At 46.2% G+C, this 19957-nt stretch overlaps 1 protein-coding gene across 1 annotated transcript in view; it reads right to left on the bottom strand.

The window, feature by feature from the left end:
* The window catches only part of ppm1j (protein phosphatase, Mg2+/Mn2+ dependent, 1J), a 52554-nt gene extending 35505 nt beyond the window's left edge, over positions 1 to 17049 (bottom strand). The window contains exon 1 of the mRNA XM_021609266.3: positions 16576 to 17049. Within this exon, the coding sequence (XP_021464941.1) occupies positions 16576 to 16835 (260 nt within the window). The 5' untranslated portion in view covers positions 16836 to 17049. The remainder of the gene's footprint in view (positions 1 to 16575) is intronic.
* Between the last annotated feature and the right edge of the window lie 2908 nt (positions 17050 to 19957).

Below are 19957 nucleotides of genomic sequence, written 5' to 3'. Positions count from 1 at the left end.
CTGGGACACTGTAAAGTCCATGGAGAGTAAGAGCACCTCCTCCCAGCTGCCCACTGCACTGAGGCTAGGAAACACTCACCACCAATAAATCCACTATAATTGAAAATGTCAATAATCATGCTTTCCACCTGGCTACCCCTACCCCGGTCAACAGCCCTGCACTCCCCACAGCAACTCGCCCAAGCCTCCCCATTTCTCCTTCACCCAAATCCCGATAGCTGATGTTCTAAAAGAGCTGCAAAATTTGGAACCCTACAAATCAGCCGGGCTAGACAATCTGGACCCTCTCTTTTTCTAAAATGATCTGCCGAAATTGTTGCAACCCCTATTACTAGCCTGTTCAACCTCTTTCATATCGTCTGAGATTCCCAAAGATTGGAAAGCTGCCGCGGTCATCCTCCTCTTCAAAGGGGGAGACACTCTAGACCCTAACTGCTACAGACCTATATCTATCCTACCCTGCCTTTCTAAGGTCTTCGAAAGCCAAATTAACAAACAGATTACCGACCATTTCGAATCCCACCGTACCTTCTCCGCTATGCAATCTGGTTTCAGAGCTGGTCATGGGTGCACCTCAGCCATGCTCAAGGTCCTAAATGATATCATAACCGCCATCGATAAGAGACATTACTGTAGCCCTATTCATCGACCTGGCCAAGGCTTTCGACTCTGTCAATCACAACATTCTTATTGGCAGACTCAACAGCCTTGGTTTCTCAAATGTTTGCCTCGCCTGGTTCACCAACTACTTCTCTGATAGAGTTCAGTGTGTCAAATCGGAGGGCCTGTTGGCTGGACCTCTGGCAGTCTATGCGGTTGGCACAGGGTTCAATTCTCGGGCCGACTCTCTTCTCTGTATACATCAATGATGTCGCTCTTGCTGCTGGTGATTCTCTAATCCACCTCTACACAGGCAACACCATTCTGTACACTTCTGGCCCTTCTTTGGACACTGTGTTAACTAACCTCCAGATGAGCTTCAATGCCATACAACTCTCCAACTGCTCTTAAATGCTAGTAAAACTAAATGCATGCTCTTCAACCGATCACTGCCCGCCCCTGCCTGCCCGTCCAGCATCACTACTCTGGACGGTTCTGACTTATGTGGACAACTACAAATATGTAGAATATGTGGACAACTACAAATACCTAGGTGTCTGGTTAGACTGTAAACTCTCCTTCCAGACTCACATTAAGCATCTCCAATCCAAAATTAAATCTAGAATCCGCTTCCTATTTTGCAACAAAGCATCCTTCACTCATGCTGCCAAACATACCCTCGTAAAACTGACCATCCTACTGATCCTCGACTTCGGCGATGTCATTTATAAAATAGCCTCCAACACTCTACTCAACAAATTGGATGCAGTCTATCACAGTGCCATCCGTTTTGTCATCGAAGCCCCATATACTACCCACCCCTGCGACCTGTACGCTCTTGTTGGCTGGCCCTCGCTTCATACTCGTCGCCAAACCCACTGGCTCCAGGTCATCTACAAGTCTCTGCTAGGTAAAGCCCCGCCTTATCTCAGCTCACTGGTCACCATAGCAGCACGCACTCCAGCAGGTATATTTCACTGGTCACCCCTAAAGCCAATTCCTCCTTTGGCCGCCTTTCCTTCCAGTTCTCTGCTGCCAATGACTGGAACAAACTGCAAAAAAATCACTGAAGCTGGAGACTCATATCTCCCTCACTAGCATTAAGCACCAGCTGTCAGAGCAGCTCACATTCCACTGAGCCTGTACATAGCCCATCTGTAAACAGCCCATCAAGCTACCTCATCCCCATACTGTATTTATTTATCTTGCTCCTTTGCACCCCAGTATATCTACTTGCACACATTCATCTTCTGCACATCTACAATTCCAGTGTTTAATTGCTATAATGTAAATACTTCGCCACCATGGCCTATTTATTGCCTTTTACCTCCCTTACCTCATTTGCACTCACTGTATATAGACTTTTCTTTTTTTCTACTGTATTATTGACTGTTTTATTCCATGTGTAACTCTGTGTTGTATGTGTCGAACTGCTGTACTTTATGTTGGCCAGGTCGCAGTTGTAAATGAGAACTTGTTCTCAACTAGCCTACCTGGTTAAATAAAAAATACAAATTAAGAATATAATTTGAAGTTAAAACCGTTATTAGCTGAGAGTTTGCCAGTGTTTCGGATAATTTTGCAAGGCAAGATAGTTCAGAAATTTGGCAGTAGTTATCTAGGTCCGAAGTATCCCTGCCTTTGTGAATGGGGAAGACTTGCGCCACCTTCCAGATCTTAGGGATAGCACCCAGATCTTAGGGATAGCACCCTGATTTTAGGGATAGCACCAGAAGCAATTTTTAAATAAAACATGTGGGTCAATAGGTTCTACAATGAGCATCCTTCTCTGTTTAGAGGTTAATAAGCTTAAATAGATGCCCAGAGGGTATCACATTGACATTGCAACACTCGCTCTTATCCAGAGCAACTTACAATAAGTGCATTCAAATAAGGGGGCATGAACAATTTAATAACACGAGTCAAAGCCAAAAACCACAGTACTGCTGTAGAGTAAAATAACAAAGATTAAAAGTTCAATGCAATAATAGAAACATTCCAGTGCAAAATCTATTGTAAGTTTTGCCTCAATTACAGTGATGCATTATGTGGTGTGTGTGTGAGGCATGGTTAAGTGAGGCATGGTTAAGTGCCCCATCATAGGTGATCTAGGTAAAATACATTTCTAGGAACTGGAGTGCTAGGAGCTGGAGGAGATGAGGGGAAGGACTCTCTCGAGTCCAAAGGACCTGGATGCCAGAGTGCTTTTAGTCTGAAGAGACAGTTCTTTAGCCTGCAAAGTGGGTCAGATTATTATTTTTTTTTTACAAACCCAGGAGCTTGTTGTGTTGCAAATTCCATTCGGTAAGCGGTGAGCCAGATATGGTAGCCTAGAGTACCAACCACACACGTAGTGGAGCAGGGAACTGTCCATTATTAGTGTGGTGCTGAAACATTCCTAATTTGTCCACGTGAAGAGCTTATTTTCCCTCCCCCACTTGTGACTACGTTGCCAAGTGTACTTTCCCTGGCTAGTTTAACGCACACAAAAATAGATAACGTAACAGGATAAATAAAAGGTTGTGATGGTGGAATACACCATCGTGGAAACAGGTGCTACATGAGTGAAATCCCTGGTTTGGAAGGATTTTGGAGTCATTGTGGACAAGAAGGAATGATAGAATGATACACAGCCCACAAAAAGTGCAAGCAGGTATTTGCTTAAGATAGCTTGAATTAACATAATTACCTGAGTTTTTGTTAATTTAAACCAGTGGTTCCCAAACTTTTTATAGTCCCGTACCCCTTCAAACATTCAACCTCCAGCTGCGTACCCCCTGTAGCACCAGGGTCAGCGCACTCTCACATGTTGTTGTTTGCCATCATTGAAAGCCTGCCACACACACACACACTATACAATACATTTATTAAACATAAGGAGGTTGAGTCACAACTTGGCTCGTGGGAAGTGACAAAGAGCTCTTATAAGACCAGGGCACAAATAATATAATTGTATAATAACAACAACAACAACATATAATTGCTCTTTATTTAGCCATCTTACATATAAAACCTTATTTGGGCATCACAAATAATGAATAACTCACCACAGGTTAATGAAAAGGGTGTACTTGAAAGGATGCACATAACTCGAGAGAATCTCAGTCTTAAATTATTTTCCACACACAGTCTGTGCCTGTATTTAGTCTTCATGCTAGTGAGGGCCGAGAATCCACTCTCACATAGGTACGTGGATGCAAAGGGCATCAGTATCTTAACCACGCGATTTGCCAAGACCGGATACTCAGAAATCTGGCAGTTGCTTCTGATTTAAATTACATTTTCACAGAACAGCTTGTTGCAATTTCGATGAGGCTCTCCTGTTCAGATATTGGTAAGTGTGTGCCAGCCACAGTCAGAGGCTGACACTAAGATAGCATTGAGTGAGCTGTATTCTGCCATAAGCAAACAATGAAACGCTCACTCAGGGGCGGCTCTCTGAGTAGCCAGGGACTTTAATGCAGGGAAACTTAAATCCGTCTTACCAAATTTTCATCAGCATGTTAAATGTGCAACCAGAGGGGGAAAAAACTCTGGACAACCTATACTCCACACACAGAGATGCATACAAAGCTCTCCCTCACACTCCATTTGGGAAATCTGACTGTAATTCTATCCTCCTGATTCCTGCTTACAAGCAAAAATTAAAGCAGGAAGCACCTGTGACTAGATCAATAAAAAAGTGGTCAGATGAAGCAGATGCTAAGTTCCAGGACTGTTTTGCTAGCACAGACTGGAATATGTTCCGGGATTCTTCCAATGGCATTGAGGAGTACACCACAGCTGTCATTGGCTTCATCAATAAGTGCATCGATGACGTCATCCCCACAGTGACCGTACATACATACCCCAACCAGAAACCATGGATTACAGGCAGCATCCACACAGAGCTAAAGGCTAGAGCTGCCGCTTTCAAGGAGTGGGACTCTAACCCGGAAGCTTATAAGAAATCCCGCTATTGTCACGCCCTGACCATAGTTTACTTTGTATTTTCTATGTTTTGATTGGTCAGGGTGTGATCTGAGTGGGCATTCTATGTTTCATGTCTTGTTTGTCTATTTCTATGTTCAGCCTGATATGGTTCTCAGTCAGAGGCAGGTGTTCGTCATTGTCTCTGATTGGGAACCATATTTAGGTAGCCTGGGTTTCACTGTGTGTTTGTGGGTGATTGTTCCTGTCCTTAGTGTTAGTTTGCACCAGTTTAGGCTGTTTCGGTTTTCATTAAGTTTATTGTTTTGATAGTGTTTGTATTTAGATTCGTGTTGCTATAGTCACAATAAACATGGATCGTAATCTACACGCCGCATTTTGGTCCGACTCTCCTTCTCACGAAGAAAATCGTTACAGAATCACCCACCACCAACGGACCAAGCAGCGTGTCAACAGGCAGCAGCAGCAGCGTAAAGAGGAATGGACATGGGAGGACGTTTTGGATGGCAAGGGCTGTTACACTTGGGAGGAGATACTGGCTGGAAGAGATCGCCTCCCATGGGAACAGGTGGAGGCACTTAGGAGAGCAGAGGCAGCCGGAGAGAGGAGCCGGCGATATGAGGGAACACGGCTGGCAAGGAAGCCCGAGAGGCAGCCCCAAAAATTTATTGGGGGGGGGCTAACAGGGAGTATGGCTACGCCAGGTAGGAGACCTGGGCAGACTCCCTGTGCTTACCGGGGGGCTAGAGAGACCGGACAGGCACCGTGTTATGCAATGGTGCGCACGGTGTCTCCAGTGCGGGTGCATAGCCCGGTGCGGTATATTCCAGCTCCGCGTGTCGGCCGGGCTAGATTGAGCGTCGAGCCTAATGCCATGAAGCCGGCTCTACGCAGCTGGTCCCCAGTGCGTCTCCTTGGGCCGGCTTACATGGCACCAGCCTTGCGCTCGATGTCTCCGGTTCGCCTGCATAGCCCAGTGCGGGCTATTCCACCTCGCCGCACTGGCAGGGCGACCGTGAGCATTCAACCAGGTAAGGTTGGGCAGGCTCGGTGCTCAAGAGCTCCAGTGCGCCTGCACGGTCCGGTTTTTCCAGTACCACCTCCACACCCCAGCCCTCCGGTAGCAGCTCCCCGCACTAGGCTTCCTGTGCGTGTCCTCGGCCCAGTACCACCAGTGCCAGCACCACGCATCAGGCCTACAGTGCGCCTCGCCTGTCCAGCGCTGCCAGAGCCTTCCTTCTCTTCAGCGCTGTCGGAGTCTCCCGCCTGTTTAGCGCTGTCAGAGCTTTCCGCCTCTACAGCGCTGCCGGAGTCTCCCGCCTGTTCAGAACTGCCAGTTAGCATAGAGCTGCCAGTTAGCATAGAGCTGCCAGTTAGCATAGAGCTGCCAGTTAGCATAGAGCTGCCAGTTAGCATAGAGCTGCCAGTTAGCATAGAGCTGCCAGTTAGCAAGGAGCTGCCAGTTAGCAAGGAGCTGCCAGTCTGCAAGGAGCTGCCAGTCTGCAAGGAGCTGCCAGTCTGCAAGGAGCTGCCAGTCTGCAAGGAGCCGCCAGAGCTGCCTGTCTGCAGGATGCCGCCAAAGCTGCCAGTCTGCAAGGAGCCGCCAGAGCTGCCAGTCTGCAAGGAGCCGCCAGAGCTGCCAGTTAGCATGGAGCAGCCAGGGCCGCCAGTCAGCATGGAGCAGCCAGGGCCGCCAGTCAGCATGGAGCAGCCAGGGCCGCCAGTCAGCATGGAGCAGCCAGTCAGCATGGAGCAGCCAGTCAGCATGGAGCAGTCAGTCAGCATGGAGCAGCCAGAGCAGCCAGAGCTGCCAGTCAGCATGGAGCAGCCAGTCAGCATGGAGCAGCCAGAGCTGCCAGTCATCATGGAGCTGCCAGTCATCATGGAGCAGCCAGTCAGCATGGAGCAGCCAGAGCAGCCAGGGCCGCCAGTCAGCATGGAGCAGCCAGAGCTGCCAGTCAGCATGGAGCAGCCAGAGCAGTCTGCCAGCATGGAGCAGCCAGAGCTGCCAGTCAGCATGGAGCAGCCAGAGCAGCCAGTCTGTGTCGACCAGTCTCTTCCAGATCTGCCAGTCGTCCAGACTCTTCCAGATCTGCCAGTCGACCAGACTCTTCCAGATCTGCCAGTCGACCAGACTCTTCCAGATCTGCCCGTCGTCCAGACTCTTCCAGATCTGCCAGTCGTCCAGACTCTTCCAGATCTGCCAGTCGTCCAGACTCTTCCAGATCTGCCAGTCGTCCAGACTCTTCCAGATCTGCCAGTCGTCCAGACTCTTCCAGATCTGCCAGTCGTCCAGACTCTTCCAGATCTGCCAGTCGTCCAGACTCTTCCAGATCTGCCAGTCGTCCAGACTCTTCCAGATCTGCCAGTCGTCCAGACTCTTCCAGATCTGCCAGTCGACCAGACTCTTCCAGATCTGCCAGTCGACCAGACTCTTCCAGATCTGCCAGTCGACCAGACTCTTCCAGATCTGCCAGTCGACCAGACTCTTCCAGATCTGCCAGTCGACCAGACTCTTCCAGATCTGCCAGTCGACCAGACTCTTCCAGATCTGCCAGTCGACCAGACTCTTCCAGATCTGCCAGTCGACCAGACTCTTCCAGATCTGCCAGTCGTCCAGACTCTTCCAGATCTGCCAGTCGTCCAGACTCTTCCAGATCCGCCAGTCGTCCAGACTCTTCCAGATCCGCCAGTCGACCAGACTCTTCCAGATCCGCCAGTCGACCAGACTCTTCCAGATCTGCCAGTCGACCAGACTCTTCCAGATCTGCCAGTCGACCAGACTCTTCCAGATCTGCCAGTCGACCAGACTCTTCCAGATCTGCCAGTCGACCAGACTCTTCCAGATCTGCCAGTCGACCAGACTCTTCCAGATCTGCCAGTCGACCAGACTCTTCCAGATCTGCCAGTCGTCCAGACTCTTCCAGATCTGCCAGTCGTCCAGACTCTTCCAGATCCGCCAGTCGACCAGACTCTTCCAGATCCGCCAGTCGACCAGACTCTTCCAGATCCGCCAGTCGACCAGACTCTTCCAGATCCGCCAGTCGACCAGACTCTTCCAGATCCGCCAGTCGACCAGACTCTTCCAGATCCGCCAGTCGACCAGATTCTCCCAGATCCGCCAGTCGACCAGATTCTCCCAGATCCGCCAGTCGACCAGATTCTTCCAGATCTGCTAGTCGACCAGGATCTGCTGAAACCGCCAGCCAGCCAGGTTCTGGTAGTTTCTACTACCTGCCTGGGCTTCCTCTCAGTGCTGAGCTTCTTCTCAGTGCTGAGCTTCCTCTCAGTGCTGAGCTACCCATCTGTCCCGAGTTACCTCTGTCCCGAGCTGTCCCTCTGTCCCATGTTATCATTGTGGTGGGTAACCTATTTAGGGACGTTTAGGAGGGGGATTAAAACTGTCATGGAGTGGGGTCCACGTCCAGCGCCAGAGCCGCCACCGCGGACAGATGCCCACCCAGACCCTCCCCTATAGGTTCAGGTTTTGCGGCCGGAGTCCGCACCTTGGGGGGGGGGGTACTGTCACGCCCTGACCATAGTTTACTTTGTATTTTCTATGTTTTGATTGGTCAGGGTGTGATCTGAGTGGGCATTCTATGTTTCATGTCTTGTTTGTCTATTTCTATGTTCAGCCTGATATGGTTCTCAGTCAGAGGCAGGTGTTCGTCATTGTCTCTGATTGGGAACCATATTTAGGTAGCCTGGGTTTCACTGTGTGTTTGTGGGTGATTGTTCCTGTCCTTAGTGTTAGTTTGCACCAGTTTAGGCTGTTTCGGTTTTCATTAAGTTTATTGTTTTGATAGTGTTTGTATTTAGATTCGTGTTGCTATAGTCACAATAAACATGGATCGTAATCTACACGCCGCATTTTGGTCCGACTCTCCTTCTCACGAAGAAAACCGTTACAGCTATGTCCTCCGATGAACCATCAAACAGGCAAAGCATCAATACAGGACTAAGATCGAGTCGTACTACACCGGCTCTGACACTCGTCGGATGTGGCAGGGCCTGCAAACCATTACAGGCTAAAAAGGGAAGCACAGCCGAGAGCTGCCCATTGACACGAGCCTACCTGACGAGCTAAACTATTTCTATGCTTGCGTCGAGGCAAATAACAATGAAACATGCATGAGAGCACCAGCTGCAGCCAATGTGAGTAAGACCTTTAAACAGGTCAACCTTCACAAGGGTCCAAGCACACCATTACAGTCGTGAAGCGGGAACGACAAAACCCTATTCCAACTCAGGAGACTGAAAATATTTTGCAATGGTTGTTTGTGTCGTCCATTTCGGGACAGTACCTGCGTAATTGCGCACCCAGCTCGTTCTTTTGCTTCGCAATGTCACATTTGACATTGTCCGTAAGCTTGCGGTCATTTGCACACAAAAAAAATCATACAATGATGGAAAGACGTGTGTGTTGTCCTTGTTAATGTCGACAGAGAAGAGCACCAACTTCTTAATCATAGCCTCAATATTGTCCTTTACATTGAATATAGTTGCGGAGAGTCCCTGTAATCCTAGATTCATATCATTGAGGCGAGAAAAAGCATCACCCAGATAGGCCAGTCGTGTGAGAAACTCATCATCATGCAAGAGGTCAGACAAGTGAAAATGAAGGTCAGTAAAGAAATCTTTAAGGTCATTTCTCAATTTTTAAAAACGTGTCAATACTTTGCACCTCGATAACTAGCGCATTTCTGTATGTTATAAAAGTGTTACATGGTCGCTGCCCATATCATTGAATAATGCAGAAAATACACGAGAGTTCAGGGGCCTTGCTTTAACAAAATTAATTAACCATTTTCACTGTCCAAAACGTCTTTCACGCTTTCAGGCATTCCCTTGGCAGCAAGAGTCTCTTGGTGGATGCTGCAGTGTATCCAGTGGCGTTGGGGGCAACTGCTTGCACGCATGTCTCCCTGTCATGGCTTTTGCGCCATCAGTACAGATACCAACACATCTTGACCACCAAAGTCCACTTCATGTCACAAAGCTGTCCAGTACTTATATCCTCCCCTGTTGTCCTGGTTTTTAGTGGTTTGCTGAAGCAGATGTCTTCCTTAATTGACCCCCCATAAACGTAAAGGACATATACCAGGAGCTGTGCCAGGCCCGCCACGTCTGTTGACTCATCCAGCTGTAACGCATAGAGATCAGTAGCTTGTATGCAAAACAGTAATTGTTTCAAAACATCTCCTGCCATGTCACTGATGCATTTTGAAACATTGTCCCAGCCATATCCACGGCAGCAGGAAGAAGTCCTCCACAATAGTATGAGGCTTGCCTGTCCTAGCCACTCGGTGGCTCACCATATACAATGCTTCTAGCCCCTTCTTATTAATGGTATCTGTTGCTTTTATACATGTCTTACTACTCAAAAGTTGTCTAAATTTTCACTCAAACACATGGCTTATTTTTCAAATTGGCATGTTTTGTTTCTAAATGTCTGCACAAGAGTGAAGGTTTCACCCACGAGAGAGTAACGGTTAATGTGATTTGATGTTAATTATTTGACTAGGCTACCTGTATTTGACATTGTGTTGTTATATTGCTGAACACTAGATAGTTAACGAGAAAAAAAACACCCAAATGTATAGTGCAGTTGGAAAAAATATAAATGGACTGTTTGAAAATGTGGGGGGAAAAATGTAATTTGGCATATATCCGAAGGCATTGCGCAAAGCCCAGTTTGGGAATACCTGATTTAGACCATACACAGGCCATATAAAGTTAAAACCTGTGCTGCTGGTAAATGCTTGAGTAGCCTTTAGCCTACTAAATAAATGTAGGCTATTTTTAAAGCCTGTAGACTATTTGATTATGGGAATTGTTTATTTTACCCATTTAATCCCATGGGTCACACATAGTGAAAGAAAACCATTTTGTACTTTACAGGCTCTTGAGAAGTTACATTTGCACTTATAATTAAATGATTTCTCAAAATGGTCACAAGACCACAAGCATAATTCTCCAAGGTGTACTTTTCAGACGAATTTGGCACCAGAACTCTGTATGCAACAGCTTTAGCAACAAATACATTGTTGACATGAATTGCTTCATGGTCTTATGGATAAGGTCCAAACGTTCGCTGATCGCGATGACCGGGCGTTGTACATGCTGCTGGAGCAATTCCGCGGGTTGTCTGGGGGGCAGCCACGGTGGTAACCCCACCGCCCCCCAGTAACTCAGCGGTTAGCAGCACCTTCCCAATGGCAACTCCACCATCCCGGGAGTCCTGTTTACCTCCCCTGGAAAGCTTTAATGGAGAGCCGAGCACCTGTCTGGCATTTTTAGCTCAGTGTGCCCTCATTTTCGCGCTTCGGCCCTCCTCCTTCCCCTCGGATCGCTCCCAGATAGCCTACCTCATCACGTTGATGTCTGGGAGGGCTCTCACCTGGGCTACCACCGTATGGGAACAACAGCCGGTCATGTGCGTGAGTCTGGAGGGGTTTGTGCGAGAGGTGAGGAAGGTTTTTGATGCCCCGTTCTCCGGGAGAGAAGCTGCCCGGAGCCTAGTCCAGCTCCGGCAGGACGCCCACAGGGTGGCTGACTGACTATGTGGTTGATTTCCGCACGTCGGCAGCGGAGAGTGCTTGGAACCAGGAAGCACTGTTCGACATGTTCCTGCACAGCGTCTCGGAGGAGGTTAAGGACGAGCTTGCTGCTCGGGAGTTACCCTGGCCAGGTATATAAAGATGGCTGCACAGTACTGTCTTTTTTCGATGGCGGTTATGATATCATTTAGTACCTTGAGCGTGGCTGAGGTGCACCCGTGACCGGCTCGGAAGCCAGATTGCACAGCGGAGAAGGTATGGTGGGAAGGTATGGGGGGACAGTGATCTGTCTATTAACTTGGCTTTCGAAGACTTTAGATGGGCAGGGCAGGATGGATATAAGTCTGTAACAGTTTGGGTCTAGAGTGTCACCCCCTTTGAAGAGGGGGATGACCGCGGCAGCTTGCCAATCTTTAGGGATCTCGGACGATACGAAAGAGGTTGAACAGGCTGGTAATAGGGGTTGCAACAATGGCGGCGGATAGTTTTAGAAAGAGAGGGTCCAGATTGTCTAGCCCAGCTGATTTGTATGGGTCCAGGTTTTGCAGCTCTTTCCGAACATCTGCTGTCTGGTGAAGGAGAAGCTGGGGAGGCTTGGGCCAGTTGCTGCGGGGGAGGCGGAGCTGTTGGCCGGGGTTGGAGTAGCCAGGAGGAAGGCAGGGCCTGCCGTTGAGAAATGCTTATTGAAATGTTCGATTATCATGGATTTATCAGTGGTGACCGTGTTACCTAGCCTCAGTGCAGTGGGAAGCTGGGAGGTGCTGCTCTTGTTCTCCATGGACTTTAGTGTCCCAAAACGTTTTGGAGTTAGATCTACAGGATGCACATTTCTGCTTGAAAAAGCTAGCCTTTGCTTTCCTGACTGACTGTGTGTATTGGTTCCTGATTTCCCTGAACAGTTGCATATCGTGGGGACTATTCGATGCTATTGCAGTCCGCCACAGGATGTTTTTGTGCTGGTCAAGGGCAGTCGGGTCTGGAGTGAACCAAGGGCTATATCTGTTCTTAGTTCTGCATTTTTTGAACGGGGCATGCTTATCTAAGATGGTGAGGAAATTACTTTTAAAGAATGACCAGGCATCCTCAACTGACGGAATGAGGTCAATATCCTTCCAGGATACACGGGCCAGGTCGATTAGAAAGGCCTGCTCGCAGAAGTGTTTTACGGAGCGTTTGACAGTGATGAGAGGTGGTCGTTTGACCGCGGACCCATAGCGGATGCAGGCAATGAGGCAGTGATCGCTGAGATCCTGATTGAAAACAGCGGAGGTGTATTTGGAGGGCAAGTTGGTCAGGATAATGTCTATGAGGGTGCCCATGTTTAGGGATTTAGGGTTGTACCTGGTGGGTTCCTTGATTTGTGAGATTATGGGCATCTAGCTTAGATTGTAGGACTGCCGGGGTGTTAAGCATATCCCAGTTTGGGTCACCTAACAGAATGAACTCTGAAGCTAGATGGGGGGCGATCAATTCACAAATGGTGTCCAGGGAACAGCTGGGAGCGGAGGGGGGTCGATAGCAGGCGGCAAAAGTGAGAGACTTATTTCTGGAGAGATTAATTTAAAAAATTAGAAGTTCAAACTGTTTGGGTATAGACCTGGAAAATATGACAGAACTTTGCAGGCTAGCTACTCCCCCTTTGGCAGTTCTATCTTGACGGAAAATGTTGTAGTTGGGTATGGAAATCTCAGAATTGTTGGTGGCCTTCCTAAGCCAGGATTCAGACACGGCTCCCTTAGAGATGGCTGGGGCTAAAGCGTAAGAGGGTGTGAACGATGCTGAATGTGTGTAGACAAAGAATAGCTCTTCAGGAGGTGTACCAAAACATTCAAAGGCCATTTTCTCAAAAGTGAGGCAACAAGTGTAACAACTTTCAAAGCAGAATTGCTTTCCCATTGTTCCTCAACTGTAGTGTATGATATACCATTTTCTAGCCCCGAGTCTCTACTTTTATCCAATGTAAAAAAACATTTGCTACATAAGACCGATTCGAGCCTGGCAGTCACACCTGACTGCCGTTCGACGTCGTAAACGACTTCAACTGTACCGGGCAGATAACAGACAGCGTGTACGGCGTTGTGTGGGTTAGCAGTTTGCGGATGTCAACATTGTGAACAGAGTGCCTCATGGTGGCAGTGGGGTTATGGTATGAGCAGGCTCAAGCTATGGACAAACACAATTGCATTTTATCTATGGAAATTGGAAGTTCTCCAGCACTTCATGTTTCAGCATGATAATGCATGGCCCCATGTTGCAAGTATCTGTACACAATTCCTGGAAGCTGAAAATGTCCCACTTCTTCCATGACCTGCATACTCACCCATTGAGCATGTTTGGGATGTTCTGGATCGATGTGTACGCTAGCGTGTTCCAGTTCCCGCCAATATCCAGCAACTTCGTACACACATTGAAGAGGAGTGGGTTAACATTCCACAGGTCACAATCAACAACCTGATCAACTCTGAAGGAGATTTGTCACTCTGCATGAGGCAAATGGTGGTCACACCAGATACTGACTGGTTTTCTGATCCATGCCCCTACCTTTTTTTAAGGTATCTGTGACCAACAAATGCATATCTGTATTCCCAGTCATGTGAAATCCATAGATTAGGGCCTCATTTATTTTAATTGACTGATTTCCTTATGAACTGTAACTCAGTAAAATCTTTGAATTTTTTGCATATTGCGTTGGTATTTTTGTTAAGTGTAATTAATGCGGGGAAGGGGAATAGCCTACTGTTTTGGAGTCATAAAAACAATGTATCAGCTCTCGGAAACAAATCTATGCGGGTTGGTCGGGTTGTGGAGAAAACTATCTTGATGTCAGGTATCGGGTGGAGCTCGGAATTGATGTGTCTGGCATGGGGTGGGTGCAACTCCAAAAAACTGACCCGTGCAGATCAGGACTCTCTCTCCAACTGGGGAGTTCAGAGTCGATGTGTGATCATTGTTTCCACTCGGTCCATTACAGCAGTGGTTTGTACTGCACTTTAGAAACAGTGGGAAGGAGATGGATGTAGTAATTCTCCATCGAAGAAGAGAACAACTACATTCTTCTCCATTGCAAAATAGAATATAGGCAATACTGAAAGTACAGTAGCCTATGTACACTTTTAATGTCCGTAATTTAGAACAAATTGCAGTTTGGTGAAATAAAGAGATTCTGTATATATGACGCTGTTTACAATAATCAGACTCCATGATGCATGTTTTTGTAAACGCTGTGTATAATAACCCTTTAATAATTGTGTGACGCATTTTCCTACATTCGCCTTCGTTCTATTCTGCTGCTGCTTGGGAGTGAGAATCCTTTCTTTCATCCTGCCTGCAATTGTAAAATCCCTGCTTCTTCTTCACTTCATTGCAACCCCCCTGTATTTCTGTCTGTCTCACCCCTTGGATGACTCAGCTCTTTCTCAGATTTATTTCTCAGGGTCTTTGAGGAGACGGCCGGGGGTGGGTTTCATACAATGGTATAACCCACCTAGGTCTGGAAATGTAGGAATCCACCAGTCAGCCTCCACTGACTCCCCCTCTTGAGAGATGGCAGGTCTGGAATGATGCTGAGAGGTTTTTTTTCCCCCTCTCCCCTGAATCAACCAGGCAGCACATTCTACCCAATAGAGTGAATGAAATTACCTTGGGAGGTGATAGGAACTGCATGCTTTGTATTAGATGGTTTATTGCTTTATTGTAGCTGGAAACACAGGTAGTCTTGTACTGTTGTAGAAACATGCAGGACTAACTCAATATCACAGGATGTCTTCCTGAGAATATAAACTACGTATAAACTACAAACATTTGTATAGGGTAGAATGGATAGGCTACATAGAAATAGGTTTTTACTGGACACTTCATATGCTGTAGTCAGTAGCTACAGTTTTATGAAGAGTAGGCTACACTGACATGCATTTTCAAACACTTCCACACAGGTGCTCTTTGTCAACTGTTCTTTGCACTTTGCATGTTCAGAGACAACCTTACCTTTCAACTGTACCGGGGTAAAGTTAGCATGATGTTTGATATTAGTTTGTATGACATTCATGTCAAGTAATGTTGATAATTGTCCCTCCCTCCCTTTTGTTACTTTCAAGCATGCCTTTACGCCTAAAACACGTAGGCTACATTACATTTTTTTTTTTTGTGTCAACTATGGGACTTATTGAATCTTTATGAAAGAAACTAAATGTCAAGCAGTAGGCCTAGTACACAGTCTACCCCTATCGTATAAGATACTAATTTCCACCGGAATAGCTTACAGGCACATGGTCCTATTAATATGTGTCCAGAGAAAAGGATGATAACAGTGATGTGGACAGATTATGATAGTCTACTACTGGAGACAATCACTTACTCTACGTATGTAGCATTTCAATGTTTTTGTTTGTTCTACATGTGAGATCCTATAAAATACTAGATACAATAAACTGCAACATATGTAGCTGATTATTGTTGCAATGTCAGTCTATGCAGTGAGTGGACATTGAGGGATTCTCACCGTTTTAAAGTAACCACACAATAGGTTGCTATAGCGTCGTCAGCTACAGCAGCAGCAGCCTGTGCAGCCTGGCGTCATTGACTAGACGTAATATAGTAAATGTTAATCCGAGACACTCATCAGTATAATATGCTACTTGATACGGTTAAATAAAACAGAAGGTTACTTAAGGCAAAAACGAAAATAGGGTGGTAGGCTTTTAACTCGAATTTCTAGCAACCTAAAGGTTGCGTGTTTGAATCTCATCACAGACAGTTCAGCATTTTAGCAACTACTTATTACTTTTTAGCTAATTTTCAACTACTTAGCATGTTAGCTAACCATTCCGCTAATCTTAAAACCCTTTAACCTATCGCCTAACCTTAACCCATAATTCCTAGCCTAGATAATGTTAGCCACCTAGCTAATGTTAGCCACAACAAATTGCAATTTGTAGCATATCATATGAATTGTAATATGTAACATATCATAGAAATTATTGACAGACGTCGAGAAATGAATACACACCATACAAAACGTAACATATTCTACTAATTGGGGAGGCAGGGTAGCCTAGTGGTTAGAGCGTTGGACTAGTAACCGGAAGGTTGCAAGTTCAAATCCCCGAGCTGACAATGTACAAATCTGTTGTTCTGAACAGGCAGTTAACCCACTGTTCCTAGGCTGTCATTGAAAATAAGAATTTGTTCTTAACTGACTTGCCTAGTTAAATAAAGATTTACAATTTATTTTTTATTGTTGTGTCCTGGATTTACGTTTACTATGTTATGTTATACCCCTGAGTCCAGGTTGCAGCTGTGCTCTCGGGTGAATTTGCAATAGCAGCACGGAGGCCATATTCGCCATAAAAAGCTACCCCAAAACGAAACAGTTTATTGTCAACAGTGCAAATTATCCTTGGCCTACAACATTCAATCTGACAGTTGCATTTTAATGTTTGGCATTTTTTGTAAATCCCTATAAATGACACGTCGAGAAACCACTCACTCTGCGTATCCCGTCCGCCAGGGAAGCCTGCTGTCCCTCTTCAACGTCAGCACCGGTCGAGAAGCATGTTCTGTCGAGTATTGAAGAAGCTCTGGTGTAAGATCCAGAAACTCAGGTCGACCGTAGGGGAACCGTGGAGGCAGACCGTCCTGGTGACAGTTCTGGTGGTGAACGTTCCCGGATCCGTGGTGCTGGTTGTGACCGTGGGGCATCATTCCACCCACCAGCGTGGACATCGCATTTTTTACTTTGCTTATCATTGCGGAAGAAATAATAAACCGATACAGAAATGAATGAAAAGCCTAATACTAGTACCGTAGTGGGGAAAAAAATACAACGATGAACAGCATTTCAGGAAGCAATCGGTCCCAGCCCCATGTGACGTTTGACAGACACTGTTTTCCTCATTGAAAATATAGCCTACCCCTTCCCCACTCAGTGCGTATACTCATCTCAGAAGGCAGGGGTTTAGTGAACGCTGTTGTGGGGGGGGATACGCACTGCAAATTGCGCGCCAGTCTGGATTGGACATAAAATAACCATTCCCTGTCACAATGAAGACAATATCACTCTTGAGCAGTGCTGTTGATCATTTATCAGTGTCGTGTATTCATGTTTGCAAAGGGAAGCCAGGCTTCCGAAAACAATTTACAAAAAATAATCAAAAAATAATGTATTTTTGTCTCTCATAAATGTCATTCAATTCGCATGCGGCTGATTGTATCTAACTGGTTAAAGCATACGAGCGAACGAAACAGCGCCCCTCTGTCTGTGTATGTGTAGCGTATCTATATGATACTGTCTGGTCAGAAAGAGTATGACATTGTTTCTGGCATTAGCGTTGAATACAATGAGCATTTGGCCTCCCTTGATAAAAAATCTACAAAATAATAGCCAATGAGCGTTGAGCTAAACTGAGTCATCTCAATTGTGAATGGTCCTTTCTCACAAAAAAAAAGTGTCAAGGGAAGCCATTTTGGATTTGTCTTCACATCAATCACATCACAAGCCAAACATCATTACTGATAGAAAACACTTGCTTTGTTGCATCTCATTCTTCCGGTGGCTTGCTAAAATCGTCACTTTCCTAAATTAACCATGTATAGAGATAGGGATTTGGACTTTTACTTAATTCTCTGTACTGGCCAATGAATATAACGGTGATTCTGATCCAACCATAAATTAATACATAATGCCCCTGGCCTAAGATAATGGAAGTTCAACATGTAGGCATAAGTATGCTAATGTTAACTAGCTGTCCTGGCATATCGTTGCCCATGAAAGGAAGTTAGGCTAGGGAGCAAGTATTTTAGCCAGGCTGCATAGGACAACAAAAACTAAAAGCAAACAATTTAAAATAGATAAAAATAAAAGTTTGACAGAGTCCTAGACCATTTAGGCAACATGAAAGAGGAGGATGTTGTTGGCATTTCTCTACAAGTAGGGTGAGTCAACATGTTTTTTCTACTTGGGCACACACACAGAGAAATCAGTACCATGGACAGCCACATCATATTTAGCTTATGTTGATGTTCCCATTACGGCTCCACTTCTCAAGAGATGGGGAATCGTGTTGCCTCCCTGTATTCAGGTATAGGCCAAGCCTACTACTGTCTCTGCTAAGAGGTCTAGACCTTTATGGCACAGGGCAGGTAGCTTGTGCATTTGTCCTCTAACTGCAAAGTTGATGGTCCAAGTTCCAGAGTAGAAAGCCCCCAAATGAATGCACTACTACAAGGAGTTTATTATGATGGACTGCCAATTCCACCACAATCTTGATATTTTTCAAGGTCTAGGGTAATGCATATATTTAGGTCAGAAAAACATAATCCCAAAAATGTGTGTTATGCTCATTTAAAAGTGGTAGCCTAATCTCAGACGGATTTTCTCTAAAAGTATGACTACTGTGGTGCTCTTATACTGTTTAGTTACACTGTAATTAGTTACAGAGTTAGCTCCCGAGTGGCACAGCGGTCTAAGGCACTGCATCTCCGTGCTAGAGGTGTCACTACAGGCCCTGGTTTGATCCCGGGCTGTATCACAACTGGGCCGTGATCGGGAGTCCCATAGGGCGGGGCACAATTGGCCCAGCACTGTCCGGGTTAGGGGAGGGTTTGGCCGGGGTAGGCCGTCATTGTAAAATAAGAATTTGTTCTTAATTAACTGACTTACCTAGTTAAATAATGTTTTTTTTTAAATGACTCTAGGGCATTGTAGAGTAAATATTTCCCCAATAGAGGGAGCCAGAGTATAGGAGATGAGAAGCAGTTTGGCTGATGAACAGATGAAAATGAAACATAATCGTTATTTAGCAGACGCTTGTAAACAGACTTGCAGTTACCACATATTTGAATTATGGAGTGGCAGCGGATCTGACTTTTCCTGGACCTTTCTTCCTTGACAACTAAAGGGCAGGACGGACGTGGAGCAGGGCAGTTACCTACTATCCACAGTCTCATCTCTGCCTTCAAATTAGGCAATATATGACCCTCTGTATATATCAATGATGTTGCTCTTGCTGCGGGCGATTCCCTGATCCACCTCTACGCAGACGACACCATTCTGTATACTTCCGGCCCGTCCTTGAACACTGTGCTATCTAACCTCCAAACGAGCTTCAATGCCATACAACACTCCTTCCGTGGCCTCCAACTGCTCTTAAACGCTAGTAAAACCAAATGCATGCTTTTCAACCGTTCGCTGCCTGCACCCGCACGCCCGACTAGCATCACCACCCTGGATGGTTCCGACCTAGAATATGTGGACATCTATAAGTACCTAGGTGTCTGGCTAGACTGTAAACTCTCCTTCCAGACTCATATCAAACATCTCCAATCTAAAATCAAATCTAGAGTCGGCTTTCTATTCCGCAACAAAGCCTCCTTCACTCACGCCGCCAAACTTACCCTAGTAAAACTGACTATCCTACCGATCCTCGACTTCGGCGATGTCATCTACAAAATAGCTTCCAACACTCTACTCAGCAAACTGGATGCAGTTTATCACAGTGCCATCCGTTTTGTTACTAAAGCACCTTATACCACCCACCACTACGACCTGTATGCTCTTGTCGGCTGGCCCTCGCTACATATTCGTCGCCAGACCCACTGGCTACAGGTCATCTACAAGTCCATGCTAGGTAAAGCTCCGCCTTATCTCAGTTCACTGGTCACGATGGCAACACCCACCCGTAGCACGCGCTCCAGCAGGTGTATCTGGGGTTATGTTGCTGTGTTCATTGTTGGTGAATTTGCAATCGCAGAGTAGAGGCTGCCAACAATGCCAGGAAGCAACACTGGCAAACAATATCAGAAAACGAAATGAGAATTTTAGCCTGTCTCTAAGGAAGAGCCATTTAAAAAATACAAAAAAATCTATCATG

This window comes from Oncorhynchus mykiss, chromosome 7 (assembly GCF_057628025.1).
Source record: "Oncorhynchus mykiss isolate SJ-2025 chromosome 7, ASM5762802v1, whole genome shotgun sequence".
Taxonomy (NCBI): domain Eukaryota; kingdom Metazoa; phylum Chordata; class Actinopteri; order Salmoniformes; family Salmonidae; genus Oncorhynchus; species Oncorhynchus mykiss.
Note: the sequence above shows the minus strand (reverse complement) of the source record. Positions and strands in the feature narration are given on the sequence as shown.